Source organism: Melozone crissalis, unplaced genomic scaffold, assembly GCF_028551555.1.
Source record: "Melozone crissalis strain CALT ecotype California unplaced genomic scaffold, PUWL_Pcris_2 ptg000005l_1, whole genome shotgun sequence".
NCBI classification, from domain to species: Eukaryota; Metazoa; Chordata; class Aves; order Passeriformes; family Passerellidae; genus Melozone; species Melozone crissalis.
In genome coordinates this window covers 45,576,426-45,598,576 of record NW_026535783.1, presented here as the reverse complement: position 1 = coordinate 45,598,576, position 22,151 = coordinate 45,576,426, and the positions used below count along the sequence as shown (strand labels likewise).

The window sequence follows — 22,151 nt, the reverse complement described above, 5'->3', positions numbered from 1 at the left end:
TCTATGCACAAAAAAGTTGTGCATGTGGAATGCAGCTATGTAGGGAATGCTGTGACTGAAAGATTGGTTTTTACCCCTTGTAATTGTTTTGTATCTTTATGATCTAGTGTTTCAAATAGAGAATTATTTTGTTGCAGAAATTAGTAAGCAACCAAAAATGGTAATTTTCAAAAATAACAATGCTATGGTTCCGTAAAGCTAGTTTTACAGATCATTTAAATGTAAACTGAATCTCTATGCTATGAGTCCTCAGAGCTTTGTCTAAGTTAGCTTATTGGAATCATAGCAATATAAATCAAATACATTTTAGTTACTCTGCAATTTGTCAGAGAGAAAGATTGGGGTCCAGTACAGCCTGACAGGGTCATTTTACATATTCCACATATTGAAAATGTAGTATAATAGGAATTTTACTTCGTGTAAGTAATTCTATTTAACTGTTTATTTTACTTGTTCTAATGTGCTGTGTTAATTTGTCTTCTGACTTATGCACTAGTGCTCAGAAATAAATACCCAGCAACCTGTGAACCTTTTCTCTCCTTTCTTCAAATCAGGGTGTTGAATTTTAATATACAATTCAGTCAATAATACAATATAATATAAAATACCAGTACAAATCATATTGAGCAAAGTCTAGTAATCACAATACACAGTTCAATCATGAAACCAATGTCAATTAGATTATGGGGCTCAAATAGTATGCTGAAGGAAAATCAGAATATCCCAGTATAAAATCTTCCAAATCTGTCATATAAATTGTCTTTTAAAAATGTTTTTGTTTTTCTTAAATGCTGAATCTTTAAAACTTTTTGAAACATTTTCAGATCTGTTACAGTGGATCTTTTTTATATTGAACTTTTTTTTTATTAAAGGATTTATTAAACTTTTTTTTTAATTAAAGGATTAAAGTTACTTTGTTTTGGGAGCTAAACCTGATTTGATCCAGGAGCTCTTTGGTTGAACTTCTAGAGCTCTGATTCAATATAGTTATCTTTCATAGTAATTTTTTCATAGTAATCATAGTAATCATAGTAATTTTTATGAGAATTGGAGTATTAATACCTAATTTGGCAATTCGGCTCTCTAACCAAAAGAGAAGTATGTATACATACTTCACATTACTTGTTCTCAAAGGTCCCATACAAGAAATGGAAGTTCTTGAAGAGTACAATAAATTAAAGAGTTTTCTGTTCATATTTTGCTATGAGATCCATATCTTTTATGACTGAAAAAAAAGAAACACAGTTTCTGAAACTAAGTTTGCTGATACTCTGCTGGAACAATAAAGTTTTCAAGTACAAGACTTTTTCCCAACTGTCTTATTTTTTTATTTTATTTTATTTTATTTGTATTATTATTATTTCCTCCAGGACATTTGAAACTATAGATAATGTCTCCCAGGGCTGAGATTATGCTCAACTACCTGAAAAATAACAGATGCTTCTGTGCTCTTCATAGCGGAGAATGCTGCTCTACAATGCCAGGAAACATCAGTGGAACATAACCCCAAGCAGCAAAATCATTGTTGAAATTGGCAAAAGCAAACTGTACTGTATTAGTGTCTATGGCTTTTCACATCTGCTGGGTTAAATCAGCAAATCTGGCAACAGCCCATTCTGCAAATGGCCCAAATGTTTTCTGCCTGATAATTTGAGTTTAACTTAGTAAGCAAAAACCATTCAAAGCATTAACATTTTGTGTTGGAGCAAGTTTCCCACAAACTGTTAAACCAGTAACATTAGTGGAAACCGTTCATTCACTTATTCACTTGGAAAGCAGCATAGTGACTGTTTAGAACTACTTTGCTATGGAAGGAGTTTCCTTTGTATCCAAACAGATCCTGGGCTGTAATTTTCTTTTTGTCTACACAGTTTGTTTTAATGAATTGTTTCACTTTTCTTAAATATGGCAAGGAGTGTAGATGTGTATGAATATCACATTCATGAGAAGTGGTATTTCTGAAATTACGTTATAGAGATTAATTGAGCCTATAGAAATACTGTTTTCAGATACAAATATGATAGCAGCAACTATCATCAAGTTTAGCATTGCTAGTCACCTTGTACTGTAAGTAATACTATGGCTGAATTATATGTGTTGTGGTTTAAGCCCAGCTGGCATCTAAGGACCACACAGTTGCTCACTCACTCACTCCCCCACCAACCAGATCAGGGAGACAGTTGGAATATTCTTGTACCACTCACGATCAGTGGCACAAGATGCAGGAAAGACCTTGATGCTGTGCAAGCACTATTCAGCAATGACAAAAAAAATCTCTATACAATCAATACCATTCTCAGTAGAAATCCAAAACACAGCTCCATACTAGCTGCTGTGAAGAAAATTAGCTCTACCCCAGCCAAAATGAGCACAATATGATACAGTAAGATTTATATCAGCTACTATGCATTTGTTTAAGTCATAATTGTATCATCAAGTACTTCTGCTTTTCTGTTGGAAAAAAGATCATTTGGTCTAACTCCTTAGGAAACAAAACATTTAATCTGATTATGGATTGTATCTGGTAAAGTAATACCACAAAAAACATTTGCAGTAGAATAAAAATGCCCAGGTGGTTTAGGGGGAATCAAGATTTCTGAGCACTGTTAGTGGTCACTGTTATAGGTAAAAGTTAAGTTAAGTTAAAATAGGATATAGTTCAATTATATTGTATTAATTATGTTATATTATTTGTATTATGTTAAAGCGGGGGGGGCTTATAAGAATATGCTAGAAGAGTCCAGGGTTTGGTGAAACAGGGGTCTGATGGGGCAAGGCAAGATCGAAGAGAGATTGGATGAAACATCTGACCAATCATTCGAAGCCCTGCAGAAACGATTGGTCCAGAATGAACGGCGGTAAAGACCAATGAGAAGCCTGGAAATGGACCAATCATCATGAGGATCCAAAATGCACCAATCCTGGACTCGAGGGGGACTATAAATGTGGGGAGTTCGTTTGGGTCAGGGTTCTTCTTCTTCTTTTGGGATATTTGTTGTTTGGGAGAACCCGGTGCACCTGGGGTGAGCGCACTGTTTTCGTTTTTGGCTCGCTGTGTGGGTGCCTGGGCTTATCCTGGGCACTCCGTTCCTTGTAGCTATTTTAATAAATGAGAACCTCTTTCTCTGGAGAAAGTTTGGCCTCGTTCATATCCTCATCTTTTTTGGGGCCTCGTCCGGGATAGGCCACGCCCCGAAACAGTCCAGGGTAGTCCAGGACCTGGGAGACGCGTCCAGCCACCTTTTTTGGCTGCCAGAGACTGGACTACGTCGGACTGCAGAAGGGTGTGCGCCTGTACCCAAGGCTGCAGGGAGCACAGTGACTCAAAAAGTGAGAGCCCTCCGAGAGGGAGTGGGGCTCACGTTGCCTCAGAGCAACGTGAGTGGGGTTGAAGGCAGTAGGGGGTGCGAAGTGCGTGTGAGTGAATGAGACGGGGGCTGAGTGCAGACCCCCGAAGCGAGTGCAGTCCTCCCAGTAACAGAGGGAAGCGAGTGTTGTTGTGGAGTGTGTGTACCCCTATGGACCCCCAGGAGTAGGGGAGACGGGGAGTACCCACCTATAGCCGCCCTTACCTGCTCAGGCTCCCGTTCCTCCAGTGATTGGAGGCTCCTAGGGGTGGTTTGAGCCATTGGCCCGAGTTGTACCCCTCGAACTAGGATCCCATTGGGGGGTCATAGAGGGGGACACACTTGGTACCCTGAACTAGGATCCCTTTGGGGGGTCATAGGGGTATCCGAGGGGGGTTAGTGGGGCGGACTTGCCCAGTGAGGGGTAGAGCTCCGACCACTAGCTCAAACCACCTGGAGGGCTGTTCCTCAGGGATAGACCGGGGGAGTCTACTCTCTGAGGAACTAGGACCTTGGGTGTGGGAGAAAATACTCCTATACGGAGACCACTGAATAAAGTGGCCACCGTGTAGGGGAGTGCCCCTTTTCTGGGGCCGGGGAAGGGGAGGGTGCCCAACCCAAGGGGAGTAGGGTCCCCTCGAACTAGGACCCCAGTGGAAAGGGGGTCATAGAGGGGAAGTAGGCTCACCCTGAGCTAGGATCCCAGCTAAAGGGGGTCGTAGGGGTGGCTGAAAAATACTTCACAGGGACGGTGACCCACAGCGGGGAGGTGGGCCACCGGCTGTGGAAGGGCCCTTTCAGTCACTAGGGCTGAGGGGGAGGTTAGAACTGGCTCACGTTAGGGAGAATTTTTTTCTTTTTTTTGTTTGCATGTTAAAGAGTCGGGGCCCCTAAGGAATGAGGTTCGGAGGTGAGGACAGGCCAAAAGTCCTTCGACCATTCCTTAGGAATTTTTGAGTTTTCTGTGTGGTGGGCCGAGAAGCGGCCATTTTGAGTCTGTTGTGAGGTGGGTCTAGAAGCGGCCATTTTGCGTTTGCTGTGAGGTGAGCCGAGAAGTGGCCATTTTGCGTTTGCTGTGAGGCGGGCCGAGAAGCGGCCATTTTGAGTTTGTTGTGAGGTGGGCCGAGAAGCAGCCGTTTTGAGTTTTCTATACGGTGGGCCGAGAAGCGGCCATTTTGAGTTTGTTGTGAGGCAGGCCGAGAAGCGGCCATTTTGAGTTTTCTATACAGTAGGCCGAGAAGTGGCCATTTTGATTTTTGTGTGTGGTGTGAAGTGGCATTTTAAGTAAGCGGCTCATTGAAGCCAATTTGTACGTGGTTGAGTGTGGTGTGCAGAGGCCACTTGTGTAGAGTAAGTAGCTTGCTGCATCTATTTTATATTTAGTTGAGCAGGTGGTTGTAAGTTGTTTAATTTCTTGAAATAGCCATCACTATTGTTTAGTTTTCCCACTAAAACGATAACCTAAGAAGAAATATAATATCTTCTTAGGTTATAAGTGTTCATTTGAATTAACATTATTATTCTAAAATCCTTGTTAAACCACCATATTTATTTTGTTTCCCACACTAAATATTTCTTTGGGCCACCTTTTTGTTTTGTTTCCCACCAAAGCCGCCATATTTATTTCGTTTCCCGCATCAAATATTTCTTTAAAGTGTCTTGTCTCTTATGATAAGGAACATTTTTTTTAAGTAACCATTATTATTACATTTTTCACAATAATTAATATTTATTTTCTCTTCCACATTTGTAACTAATACGTATCCCTTATTGAAAAAAAAAATTATATTTGGATACCAATTGCTAGTTAAAGATGGGACAGTGTGCTGGGAAAAGTGCCAGCAGGAAGAGAAAAGGGAAGGATGTTTTTAAGAAAATACCTCCTAGTAGTCCTTTAGGTGAACTTTTAATAAATTGGGATACTAATGAGGGAATGAAGGATCTAGATAAGAGAAAAATGATAAGATACTGTACAGAAATATGGCCTAAAGAGAGTATTGCTGAAGGACCTATTTACTGGCCCTGGTACGGGACAAAAGAAAGATGGCTATGTATAGCATTAATTAGATATGTCAATACCAGAATAGAACCTTGTGACGAAGATATTAGATATGCTAAATATTGGTTAGAAAGGGACAAACAGGAAGAGGAAATAAAATTATATAAAGTATCCAGAGAAAAAGAAAAAGAAGAAACTAAACTACCAGAATGGAGGAGGGATCCTTTAGACTATCTTCCTCTACCTCCCCCTCTCTTAGATGACCTCCCGTTACCTCCTCAACCAACTCCTCCTATAGACCACCTTCCTCCTCCCCCTCCAACCTTGTACCCCTCAGTACCATCTCACGAGGTGGATGCAATTTCAGTATCTACTCCCACAGGAGTTTTAAAATCACCTCAGCCTTCTAATTCAAGTTGTCCTGCTCCCAGCATCCCGTCTTCTGTATCATCTCCTTTCCCAAATATACCAGAACCTGCCCATTCTAGTACTCCTTCAGTTTTGCAGAGTCCCTCCAGTTCCTCAAGTACCCAGACACTGGTCTCTAGTACCACTCAGAGTGTCCATACCCAAATCTTGGCTCCCAAAACTTCCCAAAATACTCCTTTTTATTTTTCCCCCATATTTCAGCCCATAACCCAAAGTACCTCTTCCCCTATTCTTATTCCTGGAACATCACAAAACACTCCTTTTTTATTTATCCCCTGTATCCCAACATACTGAGAGTCACAAGCAGGAGGAAAGTTTGCAAACAAAAGGTCAGGGAGTGAAAAAGGCCTGTTGTTGTAAAGATATAGAGGAAAAGAAATTAATTGAACCAGATGAGCTTGTAGCAAGCCATCAATATAATACAAGATTCCAAGCAAAGAAAATTGAAGGTGAATGTGGGAGAATTGAAAAGTTGTTTCCTCTGAGAGAAGTACCTATGGGGGGGGGGCAGAGGTGGTATTGGTTTTATGAATGCCCCATTAACCGCCTCTGAAGTTAGAAATTTTAAGAAAGAAATTAAGACTTTATTAGAAGACCCAATAGGCATCTCCCAACAATTAGACCAATTTTTAGGGCCTAACATCTTTACGTGGGAGGAATTAAATTCTATCCTAGAAATACTGTTCTCTTCCGAAGAAATACAAATGATTCGTACTGCAGGTATGAGGATTTGGGAAAGAGAAAATAGAGGAGGTCCTAGAGGAGAAGATAAAATGCCTGTTAACCCACCTAATTGGGATCCAAACCAGGAAGAGGGAAGAGCGAGCATGAGGCATTATAGGACACTAATTGTAAGAGGGATAAGAGAAGCAGTCCCAAGAACAAATAATGCAAGATTGGCATTTGATAGTCACCAGGAGCGAAATGAATCACCAAGCGCCTAGTTAGAAACATTAAAACGAAACTTTCAGTTGTACTCAAGTGTGGATCCAGATAGTCCAGAAGGACAAGCTTTAGTTAAAATTCAATTTGTAACTAAGGCCTGGGTGGATATACGAAGGAAATTGGACAAGTTAGATGATTGGCATGAAAGAGGAACGAACGAGTTATTAAGAGAGGCGCAAAAAGTATATCTAAGGAGGGATGAGGAGAAGAACAAGACAAAAGCAAAAATTATGGTAGCAGTGGCTAGAGAGAGTGCTAGATTTGGGAATAGAGAGTCACCAGATGATGGAAAAAGCGAGTACACAGGTCCAAGAATAAGTGGGTTTAAAGATCAGCCAAGTAGAAGGTATGAGCCAGACAGAGATAATAAGTTCCCTTGGCCCAAAAAAGACCACCTTGGGCAGAAGTCATGTGCTTTTATTGTGGTAAGAAAGGACATACCAGAAATTTCTGTAGAAAAAGAAAGATGGATGAGGCTATTGCTCAGGAACAAGACACCTTAGGGAGAAGGCTGGAAGGAGAGGACTAGGGGTGTCAGGGGCTCTGTGCTCTGAGGGATGATATTGGACATCAAAAGGAGCCCCTGGTAAACCTAGAAATAGGCCCTCAGAGCGAGGAAATGGAATTTTTAGTGGATACTGGAGCAGATCGTTCAAGTATTTCAAAGATTCCCAAGGGATCCAAATTAAGTAACCAAACCTGTAAAGTTAAAGGTGCTGAGAATAACCCTTTTGAAGTACCCATTATTGAAGAAGTACCTATAAAAGGAAGTTTCAGGGAAGGCTGTGCTGACCTGCTGTATATGCCTGAATTAGACTCTAACCTCTTAGGCCGGAATTTACAAGTGCAGTTAAGAATAGGGGTAGTCCCTGAAGGAAAACGTATGGTAGTGAAAATGATGGTTTTAAAAGAACAAGATGAGAGAGAGATAGATCCAAGAGTGTGGGCAGAAGGAGGGGGTCATGGACTGTTGGAAATTCCACCCATAGAAATCAGAATGAAACCTGACATTCTCCCAATATGAGTTAAACAATATCCAATTTCTGTAGAAGGGAAACGGGGATTAACACCTGTAATTAAAGACTTAATTAAAGAAGGAATTTTAGAACCATGCATGTCTCCACATAACACCCCAATATTACCCATTAAGAAACCCAGTGGTACATACCGATTAGTCCAAGATTTACGAGAAGTAAATAAGCAAACTGTTACTCGATATCCAGTAGTAGCCAACCCCTGTAATTTATTGAGCAAAGTACCATTGAGACATGCATGGTTTAGTGTTACAAATTTAAAAGATGCTTTTTGGTCCTGTCCGCTTGAGAAAGAAAGTAGAAAATGGTTTGCGTTTGAATGGGAAGATGAGGAAACCGGGAGAAAACAGCAATTACAATGGACACGGTTGCCTCAGGGATTCACAGAGTCACCAAACCTATTTGGCCAACTCTAGAAGAACTAATGAAACAGTTTATACCTGAAGAAGGATCTCAAATCCTACAGTATGTAGATGATCTATTAATTTTTGGGGAACAGAAAGAGGAGGTACAAACAACAACTGTTAATTTACTGAACTTCCTAGGGGGAAAGGGGTTAAAAGTATCTAAAAGAAAGTTAAAATTTGTGGAACCAGAAGTAAAGTATCTAGGCCATATAATTGGGAAAGGATATAAGAGATTAGATGCTGACCGAATTCAGGGAATACTATCGTTGCCAGCACCAAAAACAAAAACAGATGTGAGAAAATTACTAGGATTAATTGGGTATTGTAAATTATGGATAGATGGACACACAAAATTAGTTAAGTTTCTATATGATAAATTAGTTGAAAAAGAGCCCATAAGTTGGGATGAAAATGATGAGAAAAAGTTAGAAGACCTAAAAGAAAAGTTGGCAAATGCTCCAATGCTAAGTTTGCCAGATTTAAATAGACTGTTTGAACTATTCGTCAATGTAGAAGAAGGAATAGCTCATGGAGTTATTGTACAAGAATGGTGTAGGGTGCGAAAGCCCATTGCTTATCTCTCCAAGTTGCTGGATCTGGTAGTTAGAGGCTGCCCCACTTGTCTCCAGGCAGTGGCTGGAACTGTGACTCTTGTGGAGGAAGATTACAAGTTAACACTAGGAAACAAGATCAAGGTGTATACTCCCCATGATATAAAAAGTATACTAAGTAAGAAAGCCTGCCAATGGATTTCAGATAGCAGACTTTTAAAATATGAATTGATATTAAACAAAAGTGAAAATATAGAATTGACAACAACAAGGATCCAAAATCCTGCACAATTTTTATATGGAGAACCAAAAGAAGAATTGGAACATCACTGCCTTGAAACCATAGATTTGCAGCTAAAAGTTAGAGAAGATTTATTAGAACTACCTTTGCCTGAAGGAGATATACTGTTTATAGATGGTTCATCACGGGTAGTAGATGGTAAGTGAGTATCAGGGTATGCTATTGTAAATGGACATACACTGACAGTCATAGAAAAAGGAAAGCTTCCCAATAGTTGGTCTGCACAATGCTGTGAACTATATGCATTATTAAAAGGGCTAAAATGGCTTGATCAAAGAAGTGGTGCCATATTCACTGACTCTAAATATGCCTATGGGGTAGTACATACTTTTGGGAAGATCTGGGCAGAGAGAGGATTTGTCAACTCAAAGGGAAAAACCCTAATTCATGAAGGCCTCATAAAGGCAGTGTTAGAAGCCTTGAAAAGACGAAAAGAAATTGCAGTGGTACATATAAAGGGACATCAGAAAGGCGATACTAGAGAAATAAAAGGGAACAACTTAGCAGACGTAACTGCAAAAAGGGCCGCTCTAGAAGATTCTGAAAAGATCTTCAGGTTAAATGAAGTAAGAGATGGGAATGAGAAAGATCAAGAAAAGGAGGAGATCCCTATTACTGATCCTGTGATCTGAGAAGCAGTAGAGCATTCTCCCACGCACCTAGCAATCTGGCTCCAAAAGAAAGAAAGAACACGTTGATACAAAAGGGGAAGTAGACTCCTGCAACAGTAACTGGTAAGAACAGCACTAGTAAGGAAAGAGAAGAGAAGGGGGGGCAAGACCGGATCAGGATATACTCTTACCAACAAAAGTCGCTGATCCTCTGCGGAGAGGAGGCATGAATGGGAGAGTAGCCTGTACTGGACCCCCAGTTCTATTGATCCTCCTACTTATCAGCATGAATAAGGGGAGATGCAACCGTGTGAAAAGTGCTATCATCCTCTGTATGCAGGAGAGTCTCGGACAGCCGTCCTCAGAACATCCTTGAATCCGAGCCCCAATTGTATCAACTTTTTATCGTTAACCACCTGTATAGAGGACGGCAGAGTGTATTGGCAATTCGAAAATATAGGGAATTTTTAAACAGAAATTGTTGGGGGGAACGCCCTATCAAAGAAAAATGGATCTGTTCAGAAAGGAAAACAATTAAAGGAGAAGTAAGTCATATGGCTTATGAAACAGATTTACCAGACATTGAGACAACTATACATGATTGAAGAGCAAACATGTTAAAGAACTAATTAAAAGACTGGTTAAGAGACCAATTGAATAACTGTCAAGAGACTAATGGAATAACTGTCAAGAGGTTGATGCGGGCTAAAGCCCGATCAAAGTTTTAGAGGGGGGAGTTGTTATAGGTAAAAGTTAAGTTAAAATAGGATATAGTTCAATTGTATTGTATTAATTATGTTATATTATTTTGTATTATGTTAAAGCGGGGGGGCTTATAAGAATATGCTAGAAGGGTCCAGGGTTTGGTGAAACAGGAGTCTAATGGGGCAAGGCAAGATCGAAGAGAGATTGGATGAAACATCTGACCAATCATTCGAAGCCCTGCAGAAACGATTGGTCCAGAATGAACGGCGGTAAAGACCAATGAGAAGCCTGGAAATGGACCAATCATCATGAGGATCCAAAATGCACCAATCCTGGACCCGAGGGGGCCTATAAACGTGGGGAGTTCGGTTGGGTCAGGGTTCTTCTTCTTCTTTTGGGATATTTGTTGTTTGGGAGAACCCGGTGCACCTGGGGTGAGCGCACTGTTTTCGTTTTTGGCTTGCTGTGTGGGTGCCTGGGCTTATCCTGGGCACTCCGTTCCTTGTAGCTATTTTAATAAATGAGAACCTCTTTCTCTGGAGAACGTTTGGCCTCGTTCATATTCGTAACAACAATAAGATGTTTTTACATACTTAGGAATAGACTGCATTACATCGTTCAGTTAAAAATTTTTTTGACTGGTATTAATCCATTTTAGACTTCAGCATGAATGTGTGATATATGTACAGCCAGAAACATGACAGAAGTTACAAGAAATTGACTTCATTCATATAGGGGTGTTTAAAAACCACATGCATACTAATAGACTTGCAAAATAAAATATCTTTCATTGGTATTTGTGAGTGTGCATATGTGTTATGCATGAGTGTGCAATCTCTCTTGAACAGTGCTGTCAGTTGAGGTGCGGATTTCCCTGTCGTGGCTGGCAGGTTCAAATCTTGTATTTTTCTTTTATTCTCTCTGACAGTGAGATGTATTTTGTACTGTAGTTGAGTTGAAAGTTTCTATATGAAAGAATACTAAGGATGCTTTATTCACTTTTGTCTTGATTGCCTTTCAATTTGAAATGTATGTTTCGTGCTGAAAAGCTGTAAAAAAATGTTACACCAGAGTTCACACCAAGGAGTTCTGTTATGTGTCTGTGCAGAGTCCTGTTAGTGCGCTTACTGTCAGTGAATTGTGAGGAAGTGTCAGTCACTTGATCTGAGTTACAGCAGACACAGAAGTCAAGGTAGATTCCCCTGCTCCATTTCTTGTGCTGTGTAAAGAAAATGCTCTGTATAGACATACATTATATTTCACACACTGCATTGGCTGTCCTTTATCTTTCAAACTGTCAGTCTTGGGCTGTTTGTAGGTGCTCTTAGAGCAAGGCCAGTTACCACAGTGAAGGCTTGATTGCATAATGGTGCAAATTGTAGAGTGTTGTTGGTTGGCAGCATTGAATAAGGGACTATTCATCAAAAACTTGCTGTACCAGAGCTGAGAGCATTCTCATGCTCTTCCAGAAAACTGGCAATATGTAAGATTATGAATGAAACATCAGGTTCATAGCGCTTCTTGAAACATTATATACTGGTCTTATAAAGTAGATGCTTGTTTTTTGGTGGGGTATGTGGGGCAATGTATCTTTTGCTGTAGGAACAGATGCTTCCACCACAATTTTTTCAGGTTTTGAGTACTTGCAATTGGCACTGATTCACAGCTGAGCTAAAAACGTGTGCTTGCTTATGACAATAGAGTTTCTGAGATCTGAGTCAGTATGAACACTACAAATTGTTCTCTGTTCTTATTTTGAGAATCGTCAGTTAAGGTGGATTTTGAAAAGAGCTAGCTGGAGGTTGCAGTTGTTTTGTGCCCTTCTAATAGACACATCTGATCAGAGAAACACTCATCTCACATGAGGCCACTGAGTGTCTACCCTGAAACCGCATGCAACAATATGAGTTAGGAAAATAAATTTATTTTAGTCTGAGCCACTTTGCTAGTAATTACTAGAAATTACTCCTTTCATTACTTACTATTTAGCTCTTTAGCTAAATAGTAAGTAATGAAAGGAGTAATTTAAGAAAATGAAAGGAGTGAGAAGCACTGAATAAACAGAAAAAAAAGAAATCTAAAAATCCCTTAAGTTTTCCACAGTGTTTTTGGACATCAGTAGGACATTGGTATTATCAGATGAAAACGTAAAGAAAGGCCATTAACTGTGCCAAGACAGTAGTGTTTATTAAATCAAGTAATTATATTCTCTATGCCTTCTCTCAGACAGTTGGAGAGCTGTTTTTTTCTTTAATTTCCTTGCCTGTTTTGGTTAACCAGCTTCTCAGTTTTTGTTAATGGTGCATAACTTTTCTGCCTACATGGAAATCAGGAAGGTACCTCCACTTGTACTACCTGAGAAGCTTATGTGGAAATTCTTCCTCTCACCGATGCTGTTGCACACACGAAAAATAAAGCACACAAAATGAAACTGCTTAAGTTCTACTGATGCAGAATAGTTATGCAGAAGATTGCATTCCGCACCTTCCTGGTTAGGAAGTTGTTTAAAGCAGCATTGTGATGTTTTGTGCATGCTTTGTAGTGGGGTCATGCACGTTGTAACTTTTTTTTAATACCAGTTTCTTTGGAAATTTGATTATTTCACTGTGGGTGGGTGAATGTTGATTAAAAGGACATGAAATAATATTCTGAAAATTTTGAAAGATGATAATTTAGGCTCAACGTTGACTAGGAAGTTCCTGAGGAGAACTGAAAGTTATTTTTCTTACAGTAGTGGTAACAGAGTATTAGACAAAGCTTATAATCCTTAGGAATATCTTTCTATTCTGTCTTCTCTTAATTTTGTATCCTGTCAGTGAACCCTTCAGTACTGGATTAGGCAGCTTCTCTCTGAAAAGAGGATTGATATTTTTCCTTTCTTGTTGTGGTGGAGAAGAGTGAGGGGTTGCATGGTGTAATATACCAGAGGATCTTGTCAGAGAGCTTGTGTAGTTCATGCAGGGACAGAAGACTGCAGTAAGGATTGTGAAAAAGACAGTCACTCCTTAAAGGACCTAGAAGGACATAGAATTCAGAATTACAGGTGTTAGAGATCAGACGTAAATAAATGAGGAGTGTTTGCTTCTAGTCAACAACTAACTGGAAGTGCTCTAAACATAATGTAAAGGAGAAAGGAAATTTATTAAAATAGTGTTAAATTTTTATGAGTTTATGATAGATGGAGTCTGGTACATATATATTTGACACCTTGTCCTTGGCTTCTTTTGGAATGAGGTTCAAAAATAAATACAAACTCTTGATAGCGACAAAAAGCTATTAAAGCCAGTGTTATTCTTGTGTCTTAAATTCTTTTCAAGTTCTTGTTTGGGAAAGCTTTTGTAAATATCACACAAGAGGGAACTGAAATTATGGAGTTTTTATGAAATTAAGGTGTGAATACTGTTTTCATTAAAACTAGAACCAATATAATAATGAACTCAGCAGCCTGCTGCAGGCAGTCAAAAGCCTGTATGAAAGAACTACAATTATCAACCCAGAACTGGTCTCAGGACTACAAATATGAAGATAGATTTTTGTATAAAGAAGAACTTTGTAGGCTGAGGTTCTGGGCAAAGCCTTCAAATATCATGGGAGAATTATTCAGTGGTGGTAAGGAGTGGTGTGTTGGAGAGTTTTGTTCAGACATGCCATAATCATATACAGCTGATGGAAAAGTAAAAGGCAGCTGTGAGGAGCAAATTCTCAAAGCCTGTTCCTGTAAACAACAAAATTCTCAGGCATGTTTATGTATACAGCAGAAGTTCTCAGGTTGTTTTTTAATAACAAGTAAATATCTTGTCCTTGGATAAGTTATGGGAAAGCTAAAGTGACAAACATGGAGGCCTTGAGAACCGTTCATAACAAGATGGGAAAAAACAAGTCTTGGTCTCAATAACAAACCACAGGTATTGAAAACAAAAGGAGGGGTTGATCTGTAATCGGTAACCAATGATGAGCTCAGGTTTTGCAATATGTATGAACTTAATTAACACTGTTATAAAATGTGCATGTTGGATCAATAAATTGGAGTTCGATGCTGATCAAAGGATGGGTCGTCTCCCTTCGCTTCTACAGTGGTGTAATCAAAGGATGTCAGTTTCCGAGGGGATAATGGGTGTGGAATATAATACAGACCTTCACAACAAATTCTGTGTGCCTCTTTGTTTTCTTCATAAGAGAGAATCAAGCTCTGAATTTTCAGTGAGGTCACAACTGTAATGAAAATATTTTAAATAATGGTACAAGCTCCTGAAGGAAAATAATGTAAAAGGAAAAATTAAAAAAATACCTGTAAGACTGAAGCTGCTAATAAGATGGCTCTTTAAAGGAAAATTTAAATAGGTAGGAAGAGAAATAGAGCAATAATTTTCAGAGGTATGTGTTTTACAGTTCTTTAAAATTGCAAGCAGTAGAAAAAATATGATTGGACAGATTTTTTAAAGCAAAAACTTTGTTAAGCTTTTAACTTACAAAGTAAGTAATTCAAAAAGTTATAGAAGTAATGCTGGCATTTTATATGTTCATTTTCTCCTTGTGTTGAGTTGTTTTTTCACTGGTGTTCTTTTGAAGCTAAGATAGCTATGTTTTTAATCAGAAAGTTCTGCTGCTAAATATTGACAGCTTTTTTGCAGTTTTCTTTGTGCCCCTCTACGCAGATTATTGGCAAATGTTTATTGAATTGGTATTAGTTCTTTTGAGAAATTATAAAAAAAGGATTAAAAACCACATGCAGGGTATATTTTTGTATTATTACATTTGGTTTGCTTGTACGCAAAGATTTTAGTTGATATTTTATTCAATACTGATAAAATGTTGAGAATTTTATAGTTCTTTTGTAGCAATGTGTGACATTTATCATAGGAGATCCATAAAGCATCTGCTTTTTCATGAAGTGGAGAAAGAGAGAAAGCAGTCATGGGCTGAAGGATGTGATGAATCAGCTTAATGTACTTAGATGTTTCTCTGTGTTAGAATTTTCTTCTTCTGAAGTGAACAGCTTTTCTTAAATACATCATTAGAACAGGACTATAAACTGTTTTTGTTGTCTGAATGTTTAATTCAAATCTTTTCACATTTTCTTGTCCTCTTTCACATAATTTTTCAGATTGACACCTACCTGCCTTCTCATTGATTGTGAAAGATTTAATAGGCACTGTCCAGATGATCCAGCATGCTTCTACTCCATACATCTACTTCTTAGATCTGATTGTTCCCCATTGCTCCCTGGCTATAATGTTTGCCCTTTTTTCTCTTTGGAAAATGAGTATCACCACCCATGAAGAGTTGTGAGGGGCCATCCTGTGCGAGTACAGTGATTTGTCTTGCACTGCTGCTGGGACTCAATACGTTCCATCCATAAATAATTTAGAGCTGTGTGCATGGAGGGAGAGGGGTTAGAGTTTGGAGCCATTAAAGAGACAGTGGGGGAGTGAGACTTGGGGGAGTGTTGTTGATATGAATACGAATTGTAAATGTAGGGCTATGTATGCTTTACTTGGAGCAGTCAGCTCTTGACAGAGAGAGTCAGTGCTTGCCAGAGCACTTAATGGTGAGTTTTTCCTTATACAACATTCTTTTAGACTTCTACATCCATGTTTGCACGCAGACTTCTTGTAAGATTGTTTGATCTTTGTTAGCACACGTGACAGAATTCATTGTTGTTTATCTTCATTCCATGACTCTAATATAGCCATTGTTTTCTTTCTTTTAGAACTGCCTGAAACAACCTTAATTGAAGAGCAAGTTCAAGAGTCAGAGGCATGGGCCAAGCCTCTGGTCTACCTGTGGCAGACAAGACCACCCAATTTCTATGCTGAAAAAGAATACAATGCAGCTTGTGCAAAAAAGGAACCTCACTGTGCTGTTTGCACTCTTCTCGTGCCATACTATAGGGTAAGCAAGGTTCTCACAGCTTCAGCTCTGGATGACGTGTGAAATAGCTGTCTGGCTAATTATTTTCCAATAAATTATAAAAAAGATAAGCATTTCATTTTTAAGAGAATAAACAAACTCACTGGCGTTTAAGTTAGAACTGATACTTTGTTCACCTGCATCGATCCTTGGCTGCAGACACTGTGTGCCTCTTACTATCTTTTATGCAGGGTTTGTCTTAGTGCGTGTGTGTGTATTTTCCCTTGAAATTACACTTTTTGGTGTGGTGAACCCAGATGGATTTGCATTTTCTAGTTCTTTCCTTATATGTCCATCTCCAAATACTTTTTATCAGAGCCTCTTTTATGCTGCCTTCGTTCAGTGTTGAGGAAATAAGTGTTTTCACGGTACTTAGGCCTTCTCAGGTAAAATATTCCCTTGGAAACCGTCCAGTGCAGAGCACTGTTTGACTCTGTCTTGTGGGATTACTGTGTCAAATGGCAAGTAAAAATGGTGGTGGAGTACCATGTTGCTAATTGGGACGTCCTAAACTGGAGTTTCCTCAGCGTGGGAACCAGGAGAAAAGCCTTTATTGCACTGGACTGAGTTAAATGGCCCAAGAGGTACAGTACCACTGAACACCACTGCAATAACACTGGTTTGCAGGCTGATTGCAATTCCAGATGTCACAGTTATTTGGAACAGTGAAGGTAGGATGACTATGATAAATACTTAGAAGCAGTTAATTTTCTCATGAAACTGTTACACTTCCTACGAAAGTTGGGAGGGGTAGAATAGTTTCATCATTGTCACAAGGAAGAGTAAGACTCTCATTTCTTTTACTTTAATATAGATTTTGTTTATTTTCCAGGCAGACAATCAGGATGAAGAAAGTGCTACTTTCAGTGAAGCAAACTCAGCAGAAACATTGATGGCAGAAAATGTGAAGACTAAACCTCTTATTCCAGAGATGTGTTTCATTTATAGTGAAGAAAACACTGAAAACTATCCATCAAATGCCTTTGTTGAAGAAGATGGGACAAGTCTTCTGATTTCATGTGCAAAATGTTGCATACGGGTTCATGCAAGTAAATAATCTAATTGTTCTGTTGCCAGAAATGTAATTTAAAATTTTGCTATATTGATAAATAATAGTTAGATAGGCTTCTAGCATATCTTTAAAACTGCTTGAAGAACATTTCCATTTGTAATGCTTCAATCACTGGCTAATTTTATTTGAAAACTGCATTATATTTTCTATAACCTACAGTTGCTGTGAAATAAGTGAAGAATTAACTGTCTTGTAAACTTTCAATGATCACAAACTTCTGATCTTTTTTCTATTCTAGTGATTTAATTACTCTTTTGCTTCTCTATTTTAAATCACTGTGCAATGCTATTGTGTCCTTATTAAGTAGTTAGGGTAAAATTCTCCTGAAAGACTTGTGAATATTGCTGTTAAATTTGGGGATACAGTATTTTCCTTCACTTAGCATTCTTTTTTATTGCAAGAGTAACTGATGAAGGTGTGGATTTTTCTGCAGTGTCTCCTAAAGACTGTAGAACTTTAATAGTTGAGTTTAAGTAGTCCATGAGATACTTGGGAATATGGTATATTTGCCCAGAATAAATGTCAGTATATTAAGTCAAAATTTTACTTCAGGGAGAGTTGATGATATGATATTGCAATGATAAAAATAAGAAATTAATTGTGATTTTGTTTTTTTGGGTGCTTGGAGTTTTTGTTTTTCAGTTCTGTGTGCTGGGTGTTTGTTTTGGTTTTCTTATGGTGGTTTTTGTGGGTTCTTTTTATTTAGGTTAGGGAAGATATATTTTATAGACTATGACATTAGCAGTAGGCCTAGATGGTAAAAATCTCCTTTGTCACGTGACAGAGGAGATTTTTATTAAGGTTTATGTATAATTGAATTGTATTACATCATTTTTAAAAAGGCAGAATATAATAATCAATCTAACTCTCTTATTCTAGGTTGCTATGGTGTTCCTTCTCATGAAATCCATAACGAGTGGTTGTGTTCTCGATGCAGAAAAGAAGCCTGGACAGCTGTAAGTTGTTTAGCTGTCTAACACACTAGAGATTAAGGGAGGAAAAACAAGTAGCATGTGCATTATTTCATGTGGTATGTAGCCTGCATATTTTTTCTGATCATGCTTGCTGGGGAAAACCTATTTGTAAAATATGATAATATTTCAGTGCAAAATGTAATGGCATTTTGATACACAAACTTGGAGTCGTTTCACGGACTCCTGAAAAGGATTGGTTAACAGGACATAGTTTTGTGAAAAACTATGAGCAAAACTGAAAATTAAAATGCATGTAAAGGAGAGAAAATATTTAATTGGTTACTAGAATACCCTATTACAGTTTCCTTTTCAGACAGTCATGAATTTGAGGATCTTCTGAAATACTTTTGTGACTATTGTTCTAGATTCAGGGGAATATCAAGGGGAAAAGTGTAAGTCTGTTGTTATGAGCCCAGAATTTAATTATCAGTTAAACAAACAGGGTTAGAAAGCCCTGCTACTCTTTCAAAAATTGAAAAATTTTAATTTCTTTCAGGGAAATTACAGCTATGATGTGGAAGTAGGAAAGTTCTAAGGAGCACATCTTTATTCATGAAATACCATTATGACTAAATCACATAGTTTTTGTTAAAGACACTTAAAAAATTAAGATGCTGCCTTGGGACCTGATATTAACTACAATATGAAAATAACAAAATGACACGTTTGAGTGGAAATTCAGAGTGGCTTTCGACTCTAGTACATTTTTAAAAAGTCACTGAAAAAATTGTAAAGCAAAATCCAGTCTTAAAATTTCTTAATTATATGTTGTAGAAAGGATTCTAAAATTGTTCTAAGGTTTTAAGATTACAAATAATCTTGAAGTGATCATTTAGATGGCAGCAGTAAGTGAATGATAAGAACAACAGTGAAGGGTCTGATGAGTCATTTATACTAACACTTGTTAAAAACATTAATTTGAGAAGAATTATTCACATTTTAGTGAACAAGTTTGGGGTTATTCTCATATGATGCGCATAAGTTTCTGATAATAAGGAAAATTTGAATTTAAGGGAAAGTACTTTTTAGCCAAATTATTTCAGGAGATGAGATGAAGTAGTGAAAGATATATCAAGATCATATGGGAATTAGCTGAATGAATTTTTTATGTGATGAGGTTTTAGAACTGATGACATGTTCATTTTGTGACCGGAGTGGTCACAACTGCAGCTGGCAACAGGAACTACTGCTTAGGTAGAGTTGGCCATATTATGTCTGCATAGCTGACAGCTCTTAAGTAATCTCCCTATCTCTGCTGAACTTCATATGATTTATTTTTCAATAAACTTTAACACTTTGATAGCATCACATTATATATACACCCCCAGTTCCTGTGCATTCATCCTAAACTGCTTAAAGTACACCTGTTTAGTTTTCCACAAGCACACTCTAGAAACTGTAGAGAAGGCCCAGTATATTTCTGCACTTTATAAGTTAGCTAACAAGAAGATGGTATGACTGAAAGAGAGCACCATTTTCACCATGTAAAGACTAGACAATATGTGTTATTGGACATTGAGACAATTTTTTAATGTAAGCTTTACCTGTCCATATATTTAACTGAATTGCTGTAATTTTTTGTGTGTACTGATTATTGTATAGTTGAATTGTTAAAGCTACAAAATCATCTTTCTGTAGCTCTGTTTTGGTAACCTGAATGAAATGAATTTGTACCCCAAGAGAGTCCTTCATTCAACTATGCTTGTGGAATAAAGTTCCATCTTAATGCCTTAAATCAGCATTAGGTTGGAAAATTTTAATGAAATACTGAAGCTTGAATAGACTTCTAGACTAGAAATATGTTTACTTACAAACTTGTCCTCTTCTCTGCTGTCTTTTAGTCTTTTTCACTACATGTCATTCACATGCTACCACATTCACTTTGTTACTACATGCTATTCACATATTCTTTTTCACCTGCAAGACGTAGGAGCAATAGATAGTACTCATCTGCTACCCAAGAAAAATAGTAGAAATCCTGTTTCAGGGAAGTGAATGACGCTTTGTTAAATACAAACACATGAATGATAACAAAGTCACTTTTTTTATAATATGGTCTTTCAAAAGTTTTGACATGGCAGTCTTGCACTAATAGCAATCTCAGAGCTATTAGTGATTAAAAGAGTTTGCAGAGCTTAGGTGAAGTGACATCAGCCTGGAAAATACGTTGTTGTTTTTTATAAAGATACAGAATGGGTGATGCGAGGAAGTAGATGGTAGTCAACCTATCTCAGATAACAAGAAAAATATTGAACAAGTGCTGAATCTATCAGTTTCCAAAAACCTAGACAATGACAGAATCCTAAGAGGTGTCTATTGAAGTACAGGCCACTGATTTTTTTGCTGTGGCAGATCATGGGAGTAAGAAATAAGCAAAAGATTTCATGCATCCTAACTTTCAGATGCTTTTGATGGTATTTTAAATTTTGATATTGGCAGTGTCAGAAGAGAGATGATGAAAATAATATTTAACAAACACATAGCAATATGGATTTACTCTCAACCTTAATATCTCAGACCAGCAACCATCATTCTCATAGGACACTTAATGGTTTTAAGAGAATACATTTCTGACCATCATTTGCTGATTACTTTTCATGTCATTATGGCACATATGTGGAAATCTAAACTACTTTAAGCAGTCTACTTTAAGCAGTTTAGGATGAATGCACAGGAACTGGGGGTGTATATATAATGTGATGCTACCAAAGTGTTAAAGTTTATTGAAAAATAAATCATATGAAGTTCAGTAGAGATAGGGAGATTACTTAAGAGTTGTCAGCTATGCAGACATAATATGGCCGACTCTACCTAAGCAGTAGTTCCTGTTGCCAGCTGCAGTTGTGACCACTCTGGTCACAAAGTGAACATGTCGTCAGTTCTATAGAATCTGAAACATGACATGAGGATGCTTAAGCTTTGTGTTAGAAGCAAAGCCTGGAAAAAAAATCCATGGAACAATCTGTCTGCTCTTTTCAGCTTTGGTAAGAGTCCAGCTGAAGAACTGTAACAGTAGACATAAAATGTTTAAATACCATGATGGAAGATACAAGAGTTGCAACTGAAACTGCAAGAAACCAAAATTCTTTTAATAATTCCTGATTGATTTCAACCATTCCACAAGGGAGGATGGAAAAGTTTAACATTCTTAGTATAGTGAGGGGAAGGCAGAAAGGAAAAAAAGTCACATTCTGTAATGTAAAATTATGTGTGTATAATTAAGAGTAACATAAGCAATTGCAATTCTGGAATTTTTTCCTCTTCTGTTTCATCAGATTGTCTCTAGGAGTAACTTGTACCCATTACTCTTCATATTTTGCATGACTCCTTCTAAGAAAGGGAATGTATCTTGTCTTTTAGGGACAAGATGACTTGTAGAGACTTTAAGCTGCATCAGCAGAAGTTAATACCAGGATTTTTTATTAATTTTTATGTCTAAAACTAGTTAACGACAGGGCTGGGATATATAGGTTTTATAGAAGCTACTTCTTTAAGACTTTTGAAAACATGTTATGGAAACATTTTTCAGGAATAGTTGAAGAAGACTTGATTGTACCTTGAAGCAGAATGATAAAATAGACACTGAATTTTGTTTTTTCTGTAGTTTTCTATTGCTTGCTTGGATAGTATTACTCATTGCAAACAATGTGGATGTAGTTGTCTTTGGGGAAAACTTTATTAGTTTGGTATCGAACTTAGATATGCTAGTATATTTTTGCTTGTGTGGAACCTCAGTCCTAACATCAGCATGATAATAATTGCGGATATGTATTTCATACTATTTGTCATTTTAGGGTAATGTTTCTGTCCCTTCAGAGTTTGGATGATAACCTTAGATTATCCTAACAGCTTTCACTTCAAAATAG

General features: G+C 37.9%; 1 protein-coding gene across 4 annotated transcripts in view; it reads left to right on the top strand.

The window, feature by feature from the left end:
• KDM4C (lysine demethylase 4C) overlaps positions 1–22,151 on the top strand; it is a 259,796-nt gene that overhangs the window by 142,219 nt on the left and 95,426 nt on the right. For all 4 annotated transcript variants that reach the window (XM_054284529.1, XM_054284538.1, XM_054284547.1 and 1 more), the window contains 3 exons: positions 16,040–16,221; positions 17,072–17,288; positions 18,191–18,267. In XM_054284529.1, coding sequence (XP_054140504.1) covers positions 16,040–16,221; positions 17,072–17,288; positions 18,191–18,267 — 476 coding nt within the window. The remainder of the gene's footprint in view (positions 1–16,039; positions 16,222–17,071; positions 17,289–18,190; positions 18,268–22,151) is intronic.